At 40.1% G+C, this 25,728-nt stretch overlaps 2 protein-coding genes across 5 annotated transcripts in view; one reads left to right on the forward strand and one right to left on the reverse strand.

Moving 5' to 3' along the window:
* gja5b (gap junction protein, alpha 5b) lies at positions 1 to 9,731 on the forward strand. Of its 2 annotated transcripts, none has more exons than XM_051892630.1 (2): positions 1 to 774; positions 7,617 to 9,731. In XM_051892630.1, the coding sequence occupies exon 2, from the start codon at positions 7,633 to 7,635 to the stop codon at positions 8,761 to 8,763; it is 1,131 nt and encodes a 376-aa protein (XP_051748590.1). In that variant the 5' UTR covers positions 1 to 774; positions 7,617 to 7,632; the 3' UTR covers positions 8,764 to 9,731. The 2 variants fall into 2 exon arrangements, with proteins under 2 accessions (XP_051748590.1, XP_051748581.1); XM_051892621.1 differs by having other exon boundaries at positions 3 to 872.
* Positions 9,732 to 10,075: 344 nt separating this feature from the next.
* Positions 10,076 to 25,728, reverse strand: part of bcl9 (BCL9 transcription coactivator) — a 118,814-nt gene continuing 103,161 nt past the window's right edge. For all 3 annotated transcript variants that reach the window (XM_051892604.1, XM_051892597.1, XM_051892609.1), the window contains 8 exons: positions 25,318 to 25,712; positions 22,199 to 22,533; positions 19,188 to 19,298; positions 18,413 to 18,566; positions 17,407 to 17,506; positions 15,009 to 17,301; positions 14,409 to 14,690; positions 10,076 to 14,314 (listed from right to left, as the gene is read on the reverse strand). In XM_051892604.1, the coding sequence (XP_051748564.1) occupies positions 13,197 to 14,314; positions 14,409 to 14,690; positions 15,009 to 17,301; positions 17,407 to 17,506; positions 18,413 to 18,566; positions 19,188 to 19,298; positions 22,199 to 22,533; positions 25,318 to 25,655 (4,731 nt within the window). In that variant the 5' untranslated portion in view covers positions 25,656 to 25,712 and the 3' untranslated portion in view covers positions 10,076 to 13,196. The remainder of the gene's footprint in view (positions 14,315 to 14,408; positions 14,691 to 15,008; positions 17,302 to 17,406; positions 17,507 to 18,412; positions 18,567 to 19,187; positions 19,299 to 22,198; positions 22,534 to 25,317; positions 25,713 to 25,728) is intronic.

The raw sequence follows: 25,728 nt of genomic DNA on the forward strand, positions 1-25,728 counted from the left end.
ACGGATCTGTTGGTATTTCTTAACATGCCCTTTAAATATGAGGGCACTTCCAGATCGTTCATGACGGTGGTCGGCCTGCTAGCAGCTGTTTCTGATTATCAGCACGTCTGTAATCTGTCGTCCCCTTGAAGAGGACCAGGACTCATCTAAAGAAAGATTAAATTGATTTGTTTATTTTACACTAGATGTATCAGGAGTATTCATTCTTGGGTGGAAAGAACAGAGGTGACCATCTATAAAGACATTCATCTTTCCTTTCTCAAACCTAGCAAGGATTGCGGACACAACTGCAGTGATTCATCCATCAATTCAAGCTTTATCGTTGAAGGAGACAGATTTCTTTTTGTCAACCGGGGTAATAAAGAGTCCATTTTCACCATCGGTCTGTGGATTATACTGACAACAAGTGAAAGAGAAGCCATCTGTCTGCAAACGGCCTTGCGTCCGCAACTCGACCCTGTCAGAAAAAAGGAGAGTTCAATCACCTGTATCCTGCTGAGGTGTCAACGTACCTGCTTCAACTCTTCAACATCCACACCAGTAAGAAAGCATCAACAGTCTGACTCTATTCCAGATTGTTCAGTCTGGACCTTTGATCTGAGACACTCGACCTCAGGCGTTAATCACAGAGAACATACGAACAGAACCACATATCAAAGTGAAGCTTCTGCTGAAGCTCGGAGGACTCTGAGGCTCTGTGACTGTCAGACCGCCTAGTGGTTCTGGCAACTAATCCCACATCCTAAAAGAAGAAGAGGCAGCAAGTGTTCTCAGGTAAAGAGACAGCCAAGCCTTTACCTATCAGTCTACAGAGAGACAAACACACCTGTCTGATCTTTAACAGACACCTGTCGGATCCACAACTGTTAAAGGTATGGAAACAGTTACAGATTTACATACACACATTTTATTCATTTACAGTATATACACTCACATTTAATCTTAGCAAAAGACTGGACCCAGTATGTATAGCTTCCTGAATTTATTCTGAGTCTAAAGATTTGGGGAAAATTTTTGGTATGTATTTAAATTCTGAATATGAAATGCAATAGTTGCTTCACTGATCTAATTTAATCTAACATTACAGACTTTGGCTGCTGATCAATATTTAGACTCTCTAATAAATTAACATGCTGGGAACTAATAGGAAAAGCCTGATGAATAAACGGTCATGATGATTCCCAGGAGAGCATCTTTGATTACATAGACACACACACACATTGGGAACCTTGAACGGACTTGTGAGGGAGGATCCGATGACAAAACTCAATCTCTAAAGCTTAGCCTCCTTTTGCTGTTCTTAGTTTCTAGATGTCATCAAGATATTTCAGTCACGCTGTCAGCTGCATTAAATTGCTGATCACACTCTTATGCATACACACCCATTCTTCTGGAAACACGCCTGCAGCTCATCTTCTGGTAGATTTGTTTTTTGACTGTAAACCAGACACTGTCCATCTGTTCAGGGGTATAAGAGCAGACAGAGAAGCCAATCATGCAAAAGAATCAGTATAAGATGGATATCAACTATATAATGATTTGGAAACTTCAGGATTTCCAAATTTTGGATTCAGGATTGTTTGAATCCTAAAAACAAACCATAAATATTAGCACAAATAAAGAGGAAAAAGGTTATATGGGTAAAATTCAGTAGTGAGAGCAGTAATCTAAGATCATATCAGTTTTAAAGGGTTAGTTCACCCAAAAATGAAAATTCTGTCATTAATTACTCACCCTCATGTCGTTCCACACCCGTAAGACCTTTGTTCATCTGTGAAACACAAATTAAGATATTTTTGATAAAATTCAATGGCTCAGTGAGGCCTGCATTGCCAGCAAGATAATTAACACTTTGTGTGCCAAAAAACAAAAATAACGACTCTATTCAACAATATCTAGTGATGGGCGATTTCAAAACACTGCTTCATGAAGCTTCAAAGCTTTACGAATCTTTTGTTTCGAATCAGTGGTTCGGAGCATGTATCAAACTGCCAAAGTCACCTGATTTCAGTAAACGAGGCTTCATTACGTCATAAGTGTTTCGAAATTTCAGTGGTTCACCACTGGGGGGCGTGACTTTGGCAGTTTGATACACGCTCCGAAACACTGATTCGAAACAAAAGATTCGTAAAGCTTCGAAATTACTTGCCAAATTATTTGCAGCTTAGCAGAATACAAACACAAACTTTTTACAATAAAAAATAATCAAAATAAATAAATAAACAAATAATAAATAAACAAGTAAAAAAATAAATAAAAACAAACAAAAAATAAATAAAAAACTAATAAATAAATACAAATTAAAAACAAACAATAAAAATAAAAACAACTAAATAAAACAAACAAACAAACAAGTAAATAAAAACAATAAAATGCATACATGGACAGTCACGTTAGATTTCTCACTGAAACTAAAAGAGAAAGAAGAAAGGTCATTGGTTACCTTGTGTGAGATTTATCTTTTTCTCTGTCACTTAAACAAGCAGGATAAAGTACAGTCAGCCTGACACTATCACAGAGTGATACCAGACCATTCCTAACCACAATGTCTGGATTCTTTTTGCAATAATGACTTAATTTGTTTCATTAAAAATAAATTTTTACTGCATTTTATAGATTTAGAATCTCCATTTGCCTTGCTACTGACGTTGAATTCCACATCTAGCAGGCTTTCTTTATTGTGCCGTCTGCCACAGTGCTGACTCAAACACAGACAGGACAAACAGAGGCCGGAAGAGCATGGTTCTCTTCTTGGTGGCTGTTTGTGCGGCTGTTTAGTAGCTCCTATCTCCAGATGCCCCTGCCGCAAAAAAAAACTCCCACATTGTTCTCCTTTCCTCGGGTAAACAAGTGGAGAAGGGAGTAGGTCTCACCACCTTCCTCCTGAAAGTTTCACTGACACAGAAATAGTGCTGAGAAATGTTCACATACAGTAGATTGTTGATGTACAGTTTGTTGACCCATGACCCACTTCTTGAATGACCTAAAACATCCCTGCAACAAAACCCACAGGTAAATGTCTGGTTTGCATAAGCTTCAATTATGTTGATATAGACAGATAATTTATTTTACTTACTTTGAATTAAACTAGCATTAAGGCTCAACTAATGCATTAAAGGCACAATATGTAAGATTTTTGGATTCAATTATCCAAAAACCACTAGAATATTTTGTTGACTTGCATACTTACATTATCCCAAATGTTTCCAACAATGTTTAAATCCAGAGAAATTTTACCAAATTGTAACCCAAGCAATTTTAACCAGGACATGGACCATGTCCGTGCGTCGCCTATCAATGACATGCCCACGTTATCCTCGATTTCCGGTTTTATTTTTTTAGGAACCATGGAAACACCAAAAATGCTTTAATACATATTTAAAACAGTTCATGTGAGTACAGTGGTTCAACCTTAATATTATAAAGCGACGAGAATACTTTTTGTGCGCCAAAAAAACCCAAAATAACGACTTTTCAACAATATCTAGTGATGGGCGATTTCAAAACACTGCTTCATGAAGCTTTACGAATCTTTTGTTTCGAATCAGTGGTTCGAAGCACCAAAGTTACGCGATTTCAATAAACGAGGCTTTGTTTACATGATCCGAACCACTGATTCGAAACAAAAGATTCGTAAAGCTTCAAAGCTTCATGAAGCAGTGTTTTGAAATCGGCCGTCACTAGATATTGTTGAATAAAGTCATTATTTTGTTTTTTTGGCGCACAAAAAGTATTCTCGTCACTTCATAACATTAAGGTTGAACCACTGTAGTCACATGAACTGTTTTAAATACGTCTTTAATACCTTTCTGGGCATTTGAAAGTGTTAATTGTCTTGCTGGCAATAGAGGCCTCAATGAGCCATCGGATTTCATCAAAAATATCTTAATTTGTGTTCTGAAGATGAACGAAAGTCTTACAGGTGTAGAACGACATGAAGGTGAGTAATAAATGACATTATTTTCATTTTTGGGTGAACTAACCCTTGAAGTACACCCTAAGTTTAACAATTGAAAATTTAACAGCACATTTCAATGTTTACGGCTCTCTGATATTAATGGTCACATGACATGCAGGTAAAATATCAAAATCAAAAATAAATTAATTATTATAAAAAATTACAAATAAAATAAATAAATCTAACATTATATTGACATTTTTACTGAATTCACACACAGTCATTAAATCTGCCGTTAACCTCTTTGGCCACAGTGACTTGAACCCAGCCAGTTTCCTTTCAAGTGCCTTGTAAGAGGGAAATTATATTGTTTAAGATTGTTTCCTTAAAGGGAGGGGAGCGAGACACACTTATAAAGAGACTCCACTACATTCAGTCTGTCTTTAAAAACGTGGTTCCCACATCTGATGCCAAATTGCCCTTCCTGGTATTTGTTAACATTATAATACAGAATTATAATACATGTAGCAAACAGGAAGCAATTGTATAAATTGTGAATATATAACAATAAATCTGAACATATAGTTGCAGAAATATTATTTAAATAAAACTCTATGTAAAGTATTTGTACGGTCAGTTGGTCATAATTGAGAAAGAAGGGTCAAGATCAGGTCTTCTATCACCCTAAAGGGGTTTATTTTAGGATAATGACCAGATGACTGCACATTTTCCACTTATTAATAAATAAAAACCATCTGATTTTAATTTGAATTAAAATTATTTTATTATCTTTCTTATCTTAAGGCCATTAAACAAAAATAGATTTGACCTCTCAATGCATCTATAGAAAACAGATGTCTGTCTATAAAGTATAAAGCTGTATTAATCATTTAAAAGACAATCAAAACAGTCATAAAGCAATAAGTCCATTCTGTGTGTGGTTAGCTTTAGAGAAGCCAGCTGATAAACACTGAAAACCTTCCTCCTTGCATATTCTTAAATAATGTTGGTGGGACATCAAGGTGTTTACACAGAGTGTTTCTGCAATTACATATACATCCAAATACCTTTCAATGCCTACCACAGACAAACTGATCCTTAAACACACACAGTCTTTCCAAGTTCTCATGTTAAAGTACTCATGTGAGTATTTTGGGCTCCCTCTTCCCATAAACCCCCTTGAGGACTGAGACTCTGACGCTAAACTTCACATTAATCCAGAGAGAGAGAGAGAGAGAGAGAGAGGGAGAGGGAGGGAGACAGACAAATAAGGAACATTGTTACACTGAATAATTGGTAATTGGTATATAAGGACAGAACAGAGAGACTAAGTCAAAAATGATACACATGATGTTTGTCCGGCATCACCCTGCCCTAAAGGACAATGGAACTTTTCCCATGACATTTAAACTTGATAAGCTTTAGCAGTTGAGTTGGGACTTAATTCTACTATTTTTAAATACTGTGCTTTAAAAAAAGTCTTTAAAAAAAAAAAACTCTAATTTAATGCAGTATGTTGTTTGGTATTGTATTTAACACATTAATTGGACATTGATGGGGAATGTTACTTTGAGCAAATATCCATCTTTCATTAGAACGATAACAGGAAACGATCAGTCTTCAAATACCCAGAAGAGACAAATGCCACTAAATATCTGCTTCTTTGCTTATTTTTAGCTTTAGGTTCCTTAAATTCTTTTGCCTTCGTTTCCCAGACTCCCAGCAGTTGAGCGTGTGGGAAAAGTTTGTATCGAAGAACAGAAATATACACACACACAAACACAACCTAAATATACAGTCTCTGCATGATTGACATCTTTGTCCTTGTTTTATAATAGCATGAGAAAGCACGAGGCAGTGCAGTATATGATTACACTAACTATTGCTGAAATCACAATAGCATACTTGCAAACTACAAGTATAATTTTTTCCCATATCTTAATATGGCAGAAATAGTAAGACTAAAGTATGCGATTCTGAATCCAGTGTAAGAGGCGCATAGTAACAGACTTCTATGCAGAATGAAGAAAAGGATGGAATTGCATCAAGGTGTCATTTTTACCCCCCAGGTATTTTCAGCATGTTCCTAAATTTTACTACACTATATTTTTATTGATAAATAAATAAAAGTAACTAGTATAAACTAATATATGGGGAATTTCATAGGTCAATAAGACTTCATACGGACACTGGTGTGGATGCAGCATAAAGCAAAAGCAAAAAAAAAAAAAAAACTTAATGATGGTTAATGGTTAATGATGCAATTGAAATACCATATTTGCCACTGTATTAGAGCAGTTAATGAGATAAACTGAGTAGTATTTGGCTCAACATGGAGGTCACCATGGAGGAGGACCACTCTTGCGTAGAATAAAGTAGCTTTTGTAGGCAGCTTTATCAAAAGTACTATTCATTTCTTTGTGTAAAAATCTTTTAGTGCACCTTTAAGTCATTTATCACTTTTAGCTCTTTTTCAGCACACAAATTTCTCATGGGCAACAATACTTAGGCCAGAAACTGTCTATGCAAGTACATGAATGCAAACACATCTAGCTACGCATGTTTTATTTCACATTGTTTCAAAACATGTCAGAGCGCAATTGTTGCCGCTACGTTGAAGTATATAAACTACTTCTATGGCAATTTCAGGTCAAATACTGTCATGGTGGAGAACAAGTTAAAGGGATAGCTCAACCAAAAATTATTAAATCACCATGTTTTTCCAGGCCTGTATAACTTACTTTCTCCTGGGGAACATAAAAAAGATATTTAGAAGAATAATGTTAACCGTTTTGGTTACCATTGACTTCCATTGCATGGACCAAAACAAACAAACATTTCCCAAAATATAATCTTTTTATTCCACAAAAACGTCAGCCATACAGGTTTGAAACAAAACGCAAATGAGTAAAATTGTCCCTTTAAGGATTAGTTCACTTTAAAATGAAAATCACCCCATGATTTACTCACCCTCAAGCCATTCTAGGTGACTTTCTTCTTTCAGACAAATACAATCTGAGCTATATTAATAATATCCATATTTAACACGTTATAAAGTAAAATAACTAGCTTTTGCCAGACTGCCTTCCCTATTCAATTTAGGAAGAAAGTGTAATGCCTCTCGCAGTTCAAACCGCTTATGCTACGTCCTACACCTTCCATATTCAACTTAACAAGTGTAACTGCGTCGTTTTTTTTCTTCCGTAATTTGAATACGGAAGGCAGTCTGGCGGAAGCTAGTTATTTTACTTTATAACTCATTAAATATGGATATTTTTCTTACACAAATGCATCGCTTCGCTTCAGAAGGCCTTTATTAACCCCCGGAGCCGTGTGGAGTATATATTTATGATGGATGGATGCACTTTTTTGAATTTCAAACAGGTAGTTTCCATGCACTGCCATTATAACGCTTAGGAGCATCAGGGTGATTATTAATATAACTCCGATTGTGTTCGTCTGAAAGAAGATAGTCATATACATCTAGGATGGTTTGAGGGTGAGTAAATCATGGGGGAATTTTCATTTTTAAGTGAACTAATCCTTTAAAGTCGACCTGTTTACATCTAGCAACTTCAGTAACAACACTTTTGCCACTTTAAATACTAAGGTTTCACACAACAAGCATGTACAAAAGAAAACATGAAGTATTACAGCATGAAAGTACTTTAGGAAAGGAAAAGTGCTCCCTTCATTTCACACTATCTCTCTTTCTCAGGCTCTTCTGACTAGTCATGGCTGACTGGAGTCTGCTGGGAAACTTTCTAGAAGAAGTCCAGGAACATTCCACCTCGGTAGGAAAGGTGTGGCTCACTATTCTTTTCATCTTCCGGATCCTGGTCCTGGGCACAGCTGCCGAGTCCTCGTGGGGCGACGAGCAGGAAGACTTTACCTGCGATACGGAGCAGCCCGGTTGTGAGAACGTTTGTTACGACCGAGCATTTCCCATTGCGCATATACGCTACTGGGTGCTCCAGATAGTGTTCGTGTCCACACCTTCTCTCATCTATATGGGACATGCAATGCACAGCGTCCGCAGAGCGGAGAAGAGGAGGAAAGAACAGGAAGATGGAACACAAAGAGATGGAGATGGAGAAAAGTACCCAGAAGAAGACAAGGACTCTGAGGAGGAGGACGAAGGTGGAGGTGGGAAGGTGCGATTGAAGGGTGCTTTGCTACAAACGTATGTACTTAGTATCCTCATCCGCACCGTAATGGAGGTGATCTTCATCATAGTCCAGTACCTGATCTATGGAGTCTTCCTCAACGCACTCTACGTGTGTAAGGGTCCTCCGTGTCCGCATCCCGTCAACTGCTACATCTCGAGACCTACGGAGAAGAACGTGTTCATTGTGTTTATGCTGGCGGTAGCCGCCGTCTCTCTACTGCTCAGTGTCGTGGAACTGTATCATTTGGCATGGAAGCAGTGCAAGAGGTGGTTGCAAGAATATAAGACTAACAAACAACGACCGAACACGCCATCCACCATGGCTGCAGTCTCACCAAACTCATCCACGCCAAACCGAGCCTGCACACCACCTCCCGACTTCAACCAGTGCCTGACATCGCCACCATCTTCCCCTACTATACAGACACACGCACACTCGCTTATACATCCAACCTGCCCACCCTTTCATGACCGACTGGCGCGCCAACAAAACTCAGCAAACATGGTTACCGAATGCCACCGAAGTCAAGACTACCTAGGGCTCAACTTCTTGAGCTTCTCACAAGCACCTACAGAGATGCCCAACTCGTGTGCTTCGCCTTCATTTCTAAGCAGCGAATTTGATGAGGACAAGCGAAGGTTTAGCAAGAGCAGCGGGACCAGCAGCCGCATGAGACCGGACGACCTTGCAGTATAGCACTAACCAATCACATATGGAAAAGGGTCGTCTAGTGTGACTTGTCATAAACACGCTACATAATTTTGCACTTGAGCTAACTTATCTATGTTATTGCTGACGAAAAGCCTCAGCCAGAATATCATAAGGAGAATCATTGAACTTTAAAAAGTCAACAAGAAATCAAAATGGAATTCTTCATACATGTTCCTGGTCTTACTACGAACAGTGCGATGGTGCACGTTATTCTAAATAAATAAATACTAATCTTCATAATCGTTATAAATTCTTATCACCTCTGAAATGACTTTCGTTCACTGCATTTTGATTTAGCATTGGAAATTGTGTCTCTGCCTACTTTTCCCTCACAGAATTTGTTGACTTTACCACAATTTCACTTTAAAGTTAACTAATAATGCACTGTTGAGATGATTTTCCACTGACTTTGGATTCCCCCTCCCTTACTGGCAAATGAGAAGTTATAGGTGATTTCTTTACGTTTATGATGTACTTTATAAATTTGCTGATCTGAGCAGCATGTAAAATAGTCTGCTGATAAATGGAAAATAGACGTAGAGCTAACTATCTGACAGACATTTTGCATTTTGAACACTCACTGTGACTGCACAATCCACTTTGATTGTGAAAAAAGACAATGGAGAGAGACAACTGTGACATGTAATATTGCAAAAAGGAAACATTACTGTGAATATGTCATAACAGGCAGAAACAATTCCATCTAATTCAACAAAATCCAATAACTCCAACAGTGAAAGTGTGATTTAAATTGTGAAAATCTGTGGTGAAGAGATCTTCAACTAAATCCAATTGTGCATATTACTGTATGCCTGAAAATATGAAAGAATGTAAAACAATGTTATTTCATTTTCTTTTAACTTGTGTAATTTGTTAACCTATATTTGTAAAAACAGGTTGTTTAATGTTATTAATGGACAATAAAGTAAAGATAAATGTTGCGAAACCTAAAATTGTCAGCATACGATGAATTTGATTTAACAAACATGGGCGATTTCTTTGTAAATGTAATAGTTCTGAAACAATAAATGTTTCAGAACAATACATCCATATAGTAACAGAAAAACCTTACCATAGACCTTATTCAGAGCAGCGCCATACCAGGTATGAAAGCGAGGCCGCGAAGGATAGACTTGACGTGTTTCAATGGCTGTAAAAAGCTGTAGGCTATAAAGCTCCTAGATAATTTATAATTTTCCACAGCTCGTCTACTGAAATTTCTTGTAAACATATTTTTGCAGTGTTTCATCAGCAGAACAATCCAAAAACGCATTAAATAACAGTACAACTCACTGAAGACCCTCACAGACTCGCTTTTATTCCCGTTAAAAATCAAACATGGTGCTGCTGTGTATAAGGTCTATTGTCAAATTACATCCAACAAATAATATCATCGCTACCACAAGATGGCGCAATAACCCTCCACTACAATACCATGCTAGTCAGTGGTGTTGAGCAAGACTTGCTCTCATCAGTGCTCAGTGTAAGCTAATAGGTCATGTGTTGCCATCCTGACACTGAAGTGCTTTACATTTTTGTGCTTGCAGATAAATAGGGCCCAACAAGTGAGCTAGTCTCCTTGCAGCAGCTGCTAAACAATCTCAGCTAAATTTAGCCCTGCAGCGGAGAGCACTCTTCACCATCAGTCTGTGAGGAACATGTGTTGGCTCATAGCACCACAGCAAACATAGAAGAAACAGGAAAAAGCAACAGAGGATGGAATAGTACTGGTCTGCTTCCAGCACAGATTCAAGCCATGGTCAGCCAAGCATGAATTCCCTGTATATTCAAATGAAGAATTGGCATCAGACATCACAAATGGAACTAAAAGGCTAAATATTTCCATTTACAACATGGCTAATATCTGAAATAAGATACACACTGAGACAAATGTAAATTTTAAGCAAGTTTATAACTTTTCTTCAGGGTTTACTGCATCGGCTGCATCACCCAGCATTGGTAAACTTACCCATTTGTCTCCAATATAACAGAAGCATCACATTCAACCCTGTGATTCTAAAAGTGACATTACGTGACGGTCAAGTATGGTAACCGATACTCAGAATTTGTCCTATGCATTTAACCCATCCAAGTTAGTGCACACACATTAGGAGTAGTGAGTAGTGAACACACACACCCGGAGAAGTGGGCAGCCATTTGCTGCAGCGCTCGGGGTTAGGTGCCTTTCTCAAGGGCACCTCAGTTGTGGGTATTGATGGTGGAAGAGAGCGCTGTTCATTCACTCCTTCACCTACATTTTGCTGCCAGTAATGAGAATTGAAAACCCGCAACCTTTGAGTTACAAGTCTGACTCTCTAACCATTAAGCCACGACTGCCCCATATCCATAAGCTGGACATATAGTATCTGTAAATGTAGATGAATTTTAACATCGTAAAATAAATTTAATTATGCTTTAAATTAAATAAAAGTGTTGTTTGCAAGGTTACCATATTAAAACCATTGCTTCAAATTCCACAGATTTTCCAAAACATAAATAACAGAAATTGCATATTCAGTTGGGGACCTGCTGTAAATAAGTACTCACAAATTCATCATTTACCTGATAGTTTTATCCAAAGCAACCTGATGTATGCTTATTACATGTTAAATGCATTGCTCAAAAATGGTCACTGTGGAATTTATATTACAACTTAAAACATTTTAGTACCAGCTGAGATAATAAACACTTGCTACACCAACCCTAAAATGGATTAAATGTTGCATCCCAGCTCAATCCTAAAGGAAACACGATTAAATACAAATCATAACATCACAAAAATCATGTTTTGTTGGCTTTGTGCAACTGGTAGTCAAAAACTTTAAAAAGGAAAGCAAAACCTACACTCCCACTAGGGGGCAGAGGAACACCATTAAGAGCCATGAGATACACACAAAGGCATTGAGACTCTTTATACCAAACAATATATTTTATTTGTCGTCCAACACCACAGCCCAGCCTTAGGAAGTGGTTCAGTACCAAATTCAATGGAGTTACACATGACGAGCATCAACACAGGAGGGGCAGGGACAAGAGGACAACCTATTAGCTTTTTTTCTGTTTTTGTTTTAATAATCATTTGTTTTCTACAAAAAAAAAAACAAAAAAAAAAAAAAAGAAAGAAAAAGCCCACCCTCCAGTAGCTCAGATGTTGTCAGCGCTGCACTGTATAGCTGTACACAGCCAAGCAATTAAAAAAAAAAAAAAAAACTTTACAATGTATTCCGCAGTGGTGGCAAACAGCGACAGTCCTTGTCGAAACAGACACTGATATGCAGACAGTAGCCTGAGCGTCACTGCAGAACTGAGTGCTGGTTTATGGGGTTCAAAAACGCCCCTCCAGAGTCACCCTCACCTGTACCCAGACCAGCTTACAGAAGTTTCTAAAACAGGAACGGGAGACCACACTGCATAAATCTGATTACTGCTCCTACTTACTGTCAAAAGTGTTTTTCTCTACAATTAAAAAAAAAGGAGAAAAGAAAACACTTTATTCTTTACAGTTAATTCTTGTTTGTGCTTTTTTTAATAATACTATGATCTGTATGAGGTCTTAGTTTGGTTTTATCATACACTGGAGTAGCAAAGAAAATTAAATTTAAAATATTCTGTACGCCCCACAGTACACAGTATTTTGTGGTGCTGTTGTGTCACCTATGGTCCACAAACAACCACCTCAATCCCCCCTTTACAAATGAAGATGGAGAAAAAAAAAAAGAAAAAAAAAAAACTATAGAAATCACTGGTAGAATCCCTTTAACAACACAAGTACAGTACACACATATAAAGAGCATTTCCTGTTTGGAGGGAAGTGATGCGATGAGATGTAAACATATAGCCAAGACGGTGCACCTTGTGACAAAATGTTCCTTGACTTTTCCATTTTCATATCTGTTCTTTCAGTTCATGAACTTTTTTTTTTTCTTTTTTCAACAATCTTTCTTGGTTTCCACCCATGTATAAAAGTACAATGAAGCCCCTAAACGTTCATACTTGGTTTGCTGTAGACTTATATGTGGCATCATGCCACGATGTAAAGCAAATATCCTTGACACGAGTCAGTCTTGTAAATTCCATATACATTCCCAAGTTGCCGAAAAAGTCCCTTCCAAACGGTGCCGGACCTGAGCCCAACTTTGAGGAAAGCACAATTGGCTTCTCACACTTTCACCTGTTAAATGACATTACCATTGGAGAAGATTCCCTGTGAACACATCCATGTGTATGTGATGGATACCCATCACTGTGTAAGCTATAAACCTTGTTCTAACCAGGTGTCAGGGTGTGTATGTGCACAAAAATGTCCTGGTTTCCATACATATCTGCTTAAGAACAAAGTTTCTTTTTGTATATCATTACGAAGGTTGTTAATTCACAGGTTACACAGTTTCTCGATTGTTCATAACTGTAGTGTAGGCTCAAAACATTAAATTCCCAGGGTTCCCTGGGCCAGGGTTAAATCCCATGCCCATATCTGCTGCCATTCCTCGAGGCCTCATCTGAGAGGGCATCATCATAGTCTGCTGAGGACCGCTCATCCCTTGTAGTGACATCATCATGTTAGGAGAGCCCACAGGCCCAGGGTGGTTGTACATCGGCCTTTCCTTTCCCTGCATCATTCCAGGGCCTCCCATCATTCCTGGCTGCTGGCCAGGAGACAACATCCTATGCTGTGGCCCCATCATACCCTGACCCATGAAACCTGGGGGTCTCATAGGGTTGTGACCTGGATTACCCATGGGCATGTCCTGTGGTCCCATATGTCCAGGGCCAGGAGGACCACCCATTCCCTGCATGGGGAGGCCCATCCTTGGATTGCTCTCACCCATCATCCCCTGCATTTGGGGAAATCCAGGTGGGCCAGACGGGTGTGGCGGCTTCCCACCAGGGGCGTCCCCACCACGAGGGAAGTAGGACAGAGTCTGGCTGGGCTTCTCAGAAGGGATAATTCGAGAGAGGTCAAACTCAGGGATACCTGACGCACCTGGTCGCATGACCTCGTGTAGATCAGAATCATTAAAGACACCTGGCATGTTATTAAACTCCTGGCCTCCTGGAGTATTAGGTTTACACATACCTGGCTCACCACCAGGTCCATGAGGCATATTGCCCATCCTGCCCAGTGGCCCCCCTTCTCCTTGGAAACCCATCCCATGAGGGAAGCCACCCTGGTGCCCAGGACCATTGTGAGGAAAGGGGACCTGTTGTGGAGGTGACTGTCCAGGGGGGAAGCCCTGTCCTCGGTGAGGAAGACCCATACGTCCCTGTGACATCATCTGGTTGTTGCCCATGCCAGGATCTTGGGAGACTGGGTTCATCATAATACCATGAGGCATCATGCCTGGACCCATAGGCCCAGAGTGAGGAGGCATATTAGGGCCCATGGGATTGGGCGAGGGCATCTGGTTTGGCATGCCATGGGAAAGTGGCTGGGAACCCATAGCGTTCATCCCCATTGGACTCAGGGAAGGCATGGGGCCAGAAGAGTTAGGTGTCATCATTCGAGGATGACCTGGGTGATGGTTCACACCCATACCTATAAAGAGAACAAAAATAGTGATTTAGTGGAAAAGCCCTCCAGGAAATGCCACCATTAATACTATCGCATATTCATTAACAATGGACATTACCGGGCATGCTGTTGTTCATAGATGGCAGGTTTGGTGATCGGGCAGGCGGCGAGTCATCATCAGAGCTGGCCACGGTTTTGATTGCATCATGGTAGAGGGGTGTAGAACTGGGCATGGCGAACTTGGACATGCGGGACATCATGATGGAAAGAGGATTTTGGGATAGCGTTGGCTCTGGGGGCATGGTGTAGGGGCTGCTGGATGGAAGACTTCCTGGCACATTCATACCACCTGGCTGACTAGAGGAACTACTGGAGGGAGGAGCTGAGGGAGGATTACCACCTGAGAACAGGAGAAGGCAGAAGAGGTTAAGAGGAGAGGAGAGTAAGGATGAAGAAAGAAGAGCTTTTACCAATGACCTTTTATTTGACATCTCTTAGCTGCTACAAAACATTACTAAAAAGGTCCTCCTGTAACAGTAGAATTAGCAGGAATAATTGAGACCACATGAAAACAGAAAGAGCCACTTAAAGTTCCTGCATCCACATAAAAATATGGCACAGACTATAAAGTAAACATATATTCATATTTATATATTCATAAGTAAACAATATTCATAATGGTCAAAGACATTTGTGGAGGCAGGAATTTTTATTTTACCTTGGTCTACACTGCCCATCATATTTGGTGACGTCATGCTAAGGGGAGGTTTGTTGTTCTGAGGGATTCCTGGACTTTGCATGGGCGGCTTAGGTGATGACGTCCAGCCAGGGGAGGGGGCAGGGAGCGAGGGTGACTTCATATGGACGGGTGATGCCCCTGCTGAGCCCATCATAGGAGGAGATTTAATGGCTGCTGCTGCTGCTACTGCTGCAGCTGAAGGTCCACTAAGCATACCAGCCAGCTGGGACGGTGTCTGTGGAGACTTGAGGTTACCTGATGGTGAGCCCAGCATTGGAGACTGGACCTGCCGCAGTGTTGGTGACTTTAGCGGATTGACATTGACGTTGGGTGAGTTAGCGGGGCCAGACTGAACATTTAGGTCTGAGGGCTTGCGACTCATATTCCTCTGGCCGGGCGGAGGCCCTGAGCTGTTGGGAGCCTGGTTTGGTGGTAAAGGAGGCATATGACTAAGACGACCATTTCCACCCACATTACCTCTTTGGTCAGGTCCAAAGGGTGGCTCGCCTCTGGGACCTCTTGGATTTCCAGGGCCTTGGGGACCCATGCCAGGGAACTGTCGGTTGGGTCCCATGTTGAGGTCTCCTGCATGGGGCTGGTCAGGGAAAGGAGGCCCCTGCATCATTCTCTGTGAAGCAACCACATTCTCAGGCATTGGACCTCCACCTTGCCTCATCTTCATAATTTCCTCTGGACTAAGATTCATTGGTGGATCTCTCATCTTAGGGGGCATCATCTGAGGGCTAGGGCCCATGTTTACATTGAGGTTTCCAGGCCCCATGCCAAATTCACCCATGTCTCGACCAAGACCTTTCACAAACTCCATTCTTGAGGAGGGGCTCATAGGACCATCACCTGGCATTCTGGGAAACATCATGCCACCTCCATTTCCAGGCTCCATGGGTCTTTGATTACCCATCATTCGATTCATCTCCATCATCATGCCAGGTGTAAGACCCATGCCTGGTTTATCACCCATACTTTGATGGAACATAGCTTCCTGTACAGACTGAGGATTGGGGAATCTTTCCACCCTTCCACCCGGACCTCCAAACATGCCTTGGCCAGGAGGGAATCCCCTCCCATCACCCATTTTGGGCATATCATCAGGCCAGTTCATTCCAGGTCTGGGCATAGCATTGGGCCCTCCATCCATATCAGGGTTCATCATACCTGGGAAGCCAGGCATCCTCTGCATGTGTGGATGCATCCCTCTGGGGCCCATGTTCATCTGGTCAGGGAATGGTTCAGGGCCACCAGGGCCCCACACCTCTCCAGGATTCATCTGGTAGGGTGGCGGTGGGCCTCGCATCATTCCTCTAGGTCCACCCTGATGGAGCATCATGTCTCCCATTGGTCTATGCTGCATTTGTTCCTGCTTGCGCTTCTTCTCCTCATAGAACTCTTGCTGCAATTTTAGCCAGGCCATCTGCTCTGGGGTCATATGGTCTCCATGCTCTCCACCAGGACCTGGATGTGAGTTCATAGGTCCTGGACCTGGTGGAGGGGGTCCAAGATCATCTGGAGAAAAGGGCATGTCTCTAGGACCAGGTGGACCAAAGGGAGGCCCATCTGGACGTGGTCCTCCTGGACCACCTGGCTTCCCAAGGCTTTGTGATTGAGCCATCATGGCTTGGAGAGGCCCTTGTTCTGGTTTCTTAGGTCCTCCTTCCATCATTGCAGAATTGGGTGGAGGTCCAACCATGTTTCCTTGGCCCATGGAAGCCATGTCCTTGTCATCTGGGAAGAGCATACGCTGTATATCACGTAAAGTCTGTAAGGAACGTTCCCGGTGTTCAAGTTGCTCTTGGGAAAGGCCCTCAGGGTTGTCCCCCATGCTAGACATTATTTCATGAGCCAGCTGCTGGTGGTGTTGAGCTGTGAGCTTAGCATCTGCCCCTTTAGGTAGATCTAGGGATGGGAAGCCCTGTTGAGGGCCAGCATTTGGAGGCTGGTTGGAGGCCTGGCTACCAGGTGTCCCTGCAGAGTTGCTACCATCATGGGATCCAGCACCATCCTGTGGGCTACTGCTGGGGAGGCTCTTAGAGTCCATACCAGCTGAAGGTGCATTGTCTGGAGGGAGGCTAGTTGGTTTTGCCCCCTGGGTTGGCTGCTGAGGTTGGGTGGGTTGCGCTTGAGGTTGTTGCTGCTGGCCTGACTGCGCTACTTTAGAGGCTGCTTGGTGGTTCTGATCACTGGAGTGAGATGAGGGCTGTTGCTGGGACGGAACTCCCTGTTTAGTGTCACTTCTGAGGGACCCAATCTGATTGTTCTAAAACAGACAAAACAGACAAAAAAAAAAAAAAAACCACTTACAATGTGTCTGTGAAAATCATGACATTTAGAGCAAACACAATTCAGTGATGTCCTTTCTTACCAGGGGGAGCTGGGGCTTTCCACCCTTGCCGTTAGAGATATTATTCATGTGGTAAGTGATGATGTTGTCTACATGCCCCGTTATGACTGCATCTGCTGCCCTGAGGTAGGAAAAAAAAACAGTCATAGTCAAAGCTTTGCATAACCGCACTGATGAAATATAACTCTTCAATGAGGAGCCTTTAATGTCTAATTTAAAGTATGTCATTTTTTTCATGTAAAACTACATTTTTACTAATCCCAGTTTAATGTGTAAATACAACTCCAAGTCATTTGTTAGTGGATTTTCTTGAAAATTTGAAGAACTCTGAATTTATGGCACTACCATCATTGCTCTGTTCAGGCATCTCAAACAGTCACACACAGCAACATTGGCGCAACCAATTTGAGAACTTTTTTTTGTAATTCTGTTCGGTGATGATAGTGTCAGAAATTACACAATTCAGCTTTATTATTTAGAACACTCTCACCACTTAAACTAATAATGGATTCTGTTAATGTCCATGCAGCTGACCCTATCCACATTCATAACAGTTCTAGAAAAAGATGGACAAATAATCATAAGAATTTGACATTGGGCTCAGTCCCATCTAGTGTGATGTCAGAGCAGTAGTGGCACTGCTCTGTGGGAGACTCTTCTTATGGTCTTCAGAATGTCTGACAAAGTTTCTGACACATCCTGTCACTAATATTTGGCATTCTAATATCTGCCATCTGAGGGTCTAGTTTAAGCAAACATGCTGATGTCAGTGCTCAAACAGTTTCATCTTTTACCACTACTACATTTAGACATTTCTTAGCTCAGCAAAAAGGAAATGCGAAAGAGAGATAGTGATAGTGGGATTTGCTTCTTTGAACTGACAAAACCTTGACAATATGATTTAACAAAACAACTGCATTTTAGCAGTGCACCTGAGGGCACTGCTAAAATGGCATCCATTCACATATTCACAATTATAATAAGACAACAAGCATTATTGATAATGAACAAATAAGGAATTATTTACTTGTTGGCCATCTCTGTGGTGAAGACGTAAACAACCTTTGACCCTGGTTTCTGCCCACTCCCCAGTTCAGACGTTGTGCTCTGTCCTGTATTGTGGGTAGGCGTAGAGGCAGAAAGAGCACCTGGATCTGGCTTTATGTCAGTGGAATTACAGTCTGTGCAAAACATAATAAATGTTAGGTATTCCCATATGGCATTAGCCACAATAAGGTACATTTTGCCAATCATTCTGTTTAGTGATGCCATGCACAGAAAGAATCTGCAGACTTTTTGCATTTTCTAATTTTTGGGTAAAACAACAGAATGCATTTGGAAAAATCTGTTAAAACACATTTGAAAGTACTACACTTTTAACATAATCAACTGAACTAAAATGACGGACTGATAGCTGTGAAAGCATGTATGGTATGTACACAACTTTGTGAATGCTAGCAGTTCCAATTTAATGTGGAAAAATTACAAAGTTCCGTGTGTAGATTCGGCATGAGCCTGGTGATACACTAAGCATGGCAAAACAATGACATTTTTTTTGACTGCAGTACTTTATAAATTACATTAGTAATCATGCAAAGTTCTTCAATTGAATACTGCAAGTTATTTCACATGCTTGATCTGAATGTGAATATTGCATGATAAATCTGTGCCGCCAGGTGACAACAATTACCATCAAGAGTTTCATACCTACATTTTTTAGGTAAAAAATATTTTACAATTTAGATGCACTTTATTACAAAAAAAATAAACAAATAAATAAATTAAATACTGAAACTACATACTGAAGAATCCTGGATCATCTTCATCGCTCTCTCCCCCTGAACACCAATCTGCACCGCTGTAGGGCAACCGTCGCTCTCCAACACATAACCTTTTTGCTCTACTGCCTATTTCTTTAGAGAGACAGAAGAGCATAATTACCATAATGTTCATGAAATGGTCATGAGATTTCTACTGCCATGGAGTACATTGCTACTGAATTGTAGGTTTGTTTCTCAAACACAAAGAGGATAGAGAATATAACAAAATCACCAATGGCAGTGCAGTGCAGTACCAGACTAGTCTTTGTCTTTGAGCAACAGTCCCCTTAAAGTTTTACACCTTCATGAATACATTGTGCACTTCTATTCATTATAAATTCCATATTTGTCTGGAAAGTTCTGTGCTATCCTCTGGCATTCTCTCCTAATGCCATGACCTGACTAATCCGGGCTGTTCTGAAACTTTTAAAATGAGTCTAGGATGGCTTAAAACAAACTTTGGGTAACTTGCAGCCAAAAATACACACATTGCTCTCTTCAGAAAAATAATAAAACTTTTCTTGGACATGTAGAAAGTTCTTAGTCACCATTAAAGTGTCATAAAACCACAGGCCAGTTCACAACAAAGTCGAGTACTCTATACCACATATATTTTACCAATCATTAGATTAAAATGGTTTCAAAACCTCGCAGTAATGCGCACAGCAATTTACAGTTGCATAAAATAAAATGCACAAATACATATACACCACTTCGTAAGTTTAATGCACTGCACATTTTTTTTTTTTTTTTATCTACAACCTAATGCATGAACAGATTGCAAATACTTTCAAGACTGAGATGATCACAATTTTTACCCACTACAATGTTAATTTTTAATGTCAAGAACACCTTGTAAAAACAGATTACAATCATATTTTTAATGGCAATACTTTAATGTGTTTAGATTGTTTAAATCTATGGCCAGTTGTGCAGCCCACCTAAAAAGTTATAGCATCCAGCAGTTAAAGGAAAACCTACAACAACCAACAATACAGCAGACTTCCAATGAGGAGAAGAAAAAAAAAAAATAAATAAATAAATAAATAAATAAAAATCACTGTCAGTGTGAACAAGGTTTATGAAAGAGAATAGCACTATTGTTAGTTTCTATACCACTGGTTAGTTCCCAGACCACAACATCTCACTGAAACTGGGACACAGTCGGGTCAAAAGGGGAGATATAAGACTTCCTGTGTACAGACAACACACACTGCTCAAACAAATGGCAAGAGCAAACTCTTGACAGCTTGAACAAACACAAACACGCACACCAAACTGCCTTACAAGCTGTCTCCCTGTGAGCATACAAGCACATCAGTACACAAAGAAAACCAAACAGGTTGCTTCTGGACAAGCCATATCTGACTTAAACATCAACAGCAGCATTTAAAACACATTTAAACAGTCTTTAATGTTCTTTATGTGCTGCTCCTCAGGCACAAAGAATTAACCATAAAAAATAAAAATGTAAAAAGATTCTCAAACAAAATCATAAAAGAAAAGAAAAAAAAAAAAATGCCTGAGCCTCACACTGAAATATATTTATGCAGAGGCATTAACAACCAGCAGGGGTCCTTCAGACTGTCAAGCACACCAACCTAAAAAAATAAAGAAGAGAGAGAGAGAGAAAGGTGTCTCCCCTCACTCAGCTAACCAAATGGTACGTTCCCTGGCGTTCCCAAACCAGGCCTATCTTGTGATGCTGCCACTAGAAAACATACAGGGCTGTGGATGTCTTCATGCATCACTACAGCCCTCAGTGCAACCCAGAGGCGGCGGGCAAACATGCACATAAACGCATATATGTGAGAGGAAATCCAGCAAAAATGTGTGACCCTTTGGGATATGTGGGTTTGCATCCTGGATCATTAAAATGTCATTCCCAGTGGAGCTTTGCCATATTCTATATCATGACACAAGGATACAGAACTGGGACCAGAACCATATGAAAATGAAAACACAGCACAACATAAAAAGATAAAAAGGTTATTTTTAAACAAGTAAAAAAATAAAAATAAAAAATTAATAATAATAAAAAATACTATGTCCCAATTCTGCACCATTCTACCTAAAATTAGCCTTTATTTAAATTAATTTAATAAAAAAATTAATTGATTTTTGTCCATGTGATTTTTGAATATGGTACAAAAACAAAACTATGTTACAATCTTTCAGTATTTTATCATGTTTATACTTGTATTTGCCTTGTAAAGCTAAAAATATAACAATCATCATGGTTTATTAATTTTTCCTCTGTTATAATTTCATCCAATTATAACGTGATTTATTACAAGGCAGCAACAAAACAACCAGATACTACCAAACTTTCCTCAGTTATCTATTAAAATTGTAAGCAAATTAATTTCCTACTGTGAGAGGGCTGAATAAATGTAGCACTTAAGGGTTAGAGACAATAAACAGCTATTGGTACTTTGCAAGGCTGTAACCACATATTTAAAATCGGAGGTGGTAGTTTAAAAATTTATCATCATCATCATCATCATCATCATCATCAAAAAAAAAAAAAAAAAAAAACGCATTTTGGTTGACCAATACTGTAACTATGGGGATTACAGTGCTAGCATATGGGCCTGAGGTGGGAAAAATATAGTTTCTTGGAAGTTCAGCAGTAACTTTTTAGGCAGAAACCGCTTCATTTCCTGAGAATGTGCCTAATGCTCACTCTGGTAAAAAAGTCCATTCAATGTCAGAACAAGGTGGTAACAGTATCGTTCTGTGCCACAGGATGATCATAATATTCAGAGATACAAAAATATCTGCACACCATGACACCGCTCAATATAATTACCTGACCAAGATAGTAAGACAAGATACTGGAGATGCTTAAAACCACACTATAGGTCATTTAAAACCACAGTGGTTAAATGATCCCTTTATTGAATGACACATTATGAATGCAAGAGCTCTGAATCAGCTTCATAATTCAACTTGTAGTTGGAAAAAATAAACAATTCACATTTTTTTATTACCTTTCTGGTCCCCTTCATTGCTTGGCGTTCCTGTATCCCTTTGTTCGAATGACTCCACTGAAGTGCTTCTCTCTCTCTTAATCTTGCCTTTTGCACCATTGCCTGAACTCAGGCCTTGTCCATTTTTGAGTCCCATACTCCCTATGGAGCCTTGGGGACCTTTGGGTGTGTGGCTTCCACTCAGCGACTTGGGGTCACAAGGAGACGACTGTGATTGGCTGCCGGCGCCCCCCTGCTTTCCCTGGTTGGGCAGTTTGGAGTCCATCTGTGCGGCGCTGGAGGGGGACATCACGGGTGGCGACCTCACCATGGCCTCCTGCTTGGATTTCGGACTGCTGAGAAAAGCGAAAAGAAAAGTCTGTGAGAATAGCCCAGGGCACACGTGGATTGTCAAGATCTCTGATTTCAGAACTAATAAAACATTGGTACTGCTAAACGAATACATAAATCAGTGTTTCTCAACTCCAGTCCTGGGGACGCACCTACCAGAATGATTTAGATGTCTCGCTAATTAAAACACCTGATTCAACTCATCAGATTCTTAGTGTGTCGAATACATCCACTTATATGCTTATATGGACAAAGTCATGCAGATATCAATGCAGCACCGCCTGAATAAAACGTAGATATGGATGTTTTTACTAATGAAACATGAAGACAAACACATGATTACGACAATATATGGTTTGTCTGCTCTTGTGACGCTGTGACTCAATCTCACAGCGCTTGTAAAGATGGAGCAGCATTTACTGCGATCAAGCCGCTCTGAACACTCTGAGTTATGAATTTATAACTGACAGATTGTAACTCATTCACATTACCTTGAATCAAGACAACAAAATGCCTTCACTCAATAGTTTCACATGTTGCAGTATCAGGAATACAATATAAGATCTTAAAGAACAAAGAGCACTAAGTGTTTCTGCAGTTTCCACTTTGTCGGTGGAAAAGAAGTGGAGTCTTAAGTCATAACCATTACCTTCCCTCACTTTGGTAAAGAACCCACCAAAACACAGAGGCCAGAGTGAAAAAAAACACAAAAAAGACAATTGAGTCATATCTTAGCAGCTGACCAGCCGATTGCAGCCACCACACCCTGAAAACATGCCATTCAATAATAGGAGGAAAATCTTGACGTGTATCGGTGACGCAATTACAGTACTCTCGCTGACCTTATGTCCTAGCCCTGTTCTTTGTTGACAGAGTGCCAGGTTAATATTTAATCAAAACTCGTCAAATCAGATCTCCCACAAGCTAGCCTCCATCCATACCCAAAGCAACAGGTCCACAGTGTCTGGTTACATGCCAACTGTAAAGAAACCAGGGGAAACTATTTACACGCCAACAGTAAGTGCTGGTCATTGCTGGACACCTTTGAGTTTGGCAGTAAAACTCATATTCCTTGTTCATTGCCACCATTTTGGATTTTGAATGTGTACTTGAAAGCACAAACTGCTTTCCAAAGTTACCAGTTACACAGGCCCTGGCCGTGTTTCAGAGCTCTGCACACTATAATGCAAAATATCTTCCAACATTCAGAGAAAATCCAAACGCCTTGGACAGCAGCTGCAAACATATACAAAATGGGGTGTGATCAGGCTGTGCGCCATAACGTTCACTGAAGGACTCCCAGGAGCCCCTCTGCCGACGCCTTAACCAGCTCCAGATCTATGAATCAGCAAGAGCAGCCATTTTGGAACCAATGTCCAGCAGGGCGGGATGTATAAGCTCTGGCTGAGCTGAAGTGGGTCAGTTTCTCATATGCTCAATGAGGTTCTGGAAGCTTTCCAGGTCCAGCTCTGCCTTTAGGGCACAGTTTCCCCTGCACTTCAGCCGCAGTTACTTCAGCTTGCGCTGGTTTCCTGTCCACAAGAGACAGCTCAATGGATATAAGCAGAGGGGGAATTGCAAGTAAGTGGGCAGCAAATGATTCGCTGGTGTGGTTCATCTCTATTAAAAAGAAATTAAAATAACAACAACAACTCATATGCTTAAGAATAGTTTAATATAAGATCACTGTGAATTAATTGTATCTACATTTGTTCTACTGTATTAAAACTGTTTATTAACATATTTACTCAGGCAATGCTATAAAACTAGGGATGAAACAAAAAACTATTGTGATACTTTATTAACATTAGGGATGTTCAAAACTAAACAAAATCAACTAGTCAAAGTGTTCAAAACAAATCTAGATAGACACATCCACTAGTCAGTTGTTGGACAGCTAGTCGACTGTGGTGACATTCTTGTTGTTTATTTCTTCAAGTAATTGATAAATTCCAATAAAAATGTCAAATACTGTTTTCAGCATCATTGAAAATACAAGTTAATCCATATATTTCCCAATGCTCTCTTCACTCACTTCTATACATTTTCACATGCCACACTGCACAAACCAAACAATCTTTATTAATTATAGCATTTTATTATTAATTTTTAACATTTTGTCATTGCATTGCTATATGCAATACCATTCAAAAGATCGTGGTTTGTAAGATTTTTAAAAGGTTTGGAAAGGAGTATCTTATGCTCACCAATGCTGCTTTTATTTGATCAAAAAAAGTAAAAAGAAGAAAGAAAAAAGTAAAAAAAAAAAAAAAAAAAAAAAAAAAAAAAGTAATATTGTGAAACATTACAAATTAAAATAACAGTTTTCTATTTAAATATATTTTAATATGTAATTTATTCCTGTGATGTCAAAGCTGAATTTTCAGTATCATTACTCCAGTCTTCAGTGTCACATGATCCTTCAGAAATCATCAATATGCAGATTTGCAGCTCAAGAAACATTTCTTATTATCAATTTGTGATACTTTGTGATAATTTGAGACATAACTGTGATACTTTTTTTTTCAGGATTTGTTTGGTGAATAGAAAGTTCATAGTTCATGAAATAAACTTTTTGAAACACTATAATTGTCTTTACTGTCACTTTTGATCAATTTAATGCATCCTTGCTGAATAAAAGTATTAAATTTTATTTATTTATTTATTTATTTATTTTTTAAAGTAACCATTTCAAACTTTTGATCTGTAGTGTATGTATACACATATAAAAGTTCCATTTCGAGGAATAATACATACAGTACATGTACATGCATGTAGGATTCTCTCACCTCTGAGTGTTAGCCGATGGAGAGTTCCTCACTTTGGGGTTGCTGGAATGCATTGACGTCAGTCCCAGTGCGACAGAGGCAGGAGCAGTAGAGTGCTGGTGGGGACTGGGGGTGTGTGTATGTGTGTGGGAGTGTGTATGTGTAGTGGTGGGCGTAGCTTTGGCCCGGGTGCTCCGGGGCCCGGTATTGGGGGTTGCGACAGGGCTGCTGCAGTCCTGGCCCTCTTCTTGCCGTTCTTTGGCTCTCTCCTTCCTGCCTGAAGCGTTTCCTGTGGTTCCGGTAGCTGCGGTGGTAGCCGTGGCTGCTGCTGCTGGTCTCTCCTCCTGCACCTCCAGCATTCTCTGTGTGGGCTTGTCTGGAGTCTCCCCGAGGAGCCCTCACAGCCCCTGGCCACACTAAACACAAACAAAC

The sequence above is a fragment of the Ctenopharyngodon idella genome, chromosome 1 (assembly GCF_019924925.1).
Source record: "Ctenopharyngodon idella isolate HZGC_01 chromosome 1, HZGC01, whole genome shotgun sequence".
NCBI classification, from domain to species: domain Eukaryota; kingdom Metazoa; phylum Chordata; class Actinopteri; order Cypriniformes; family Xenocyprididae; genus Ctenopharyngodon; species Ctenopharyngodon idella.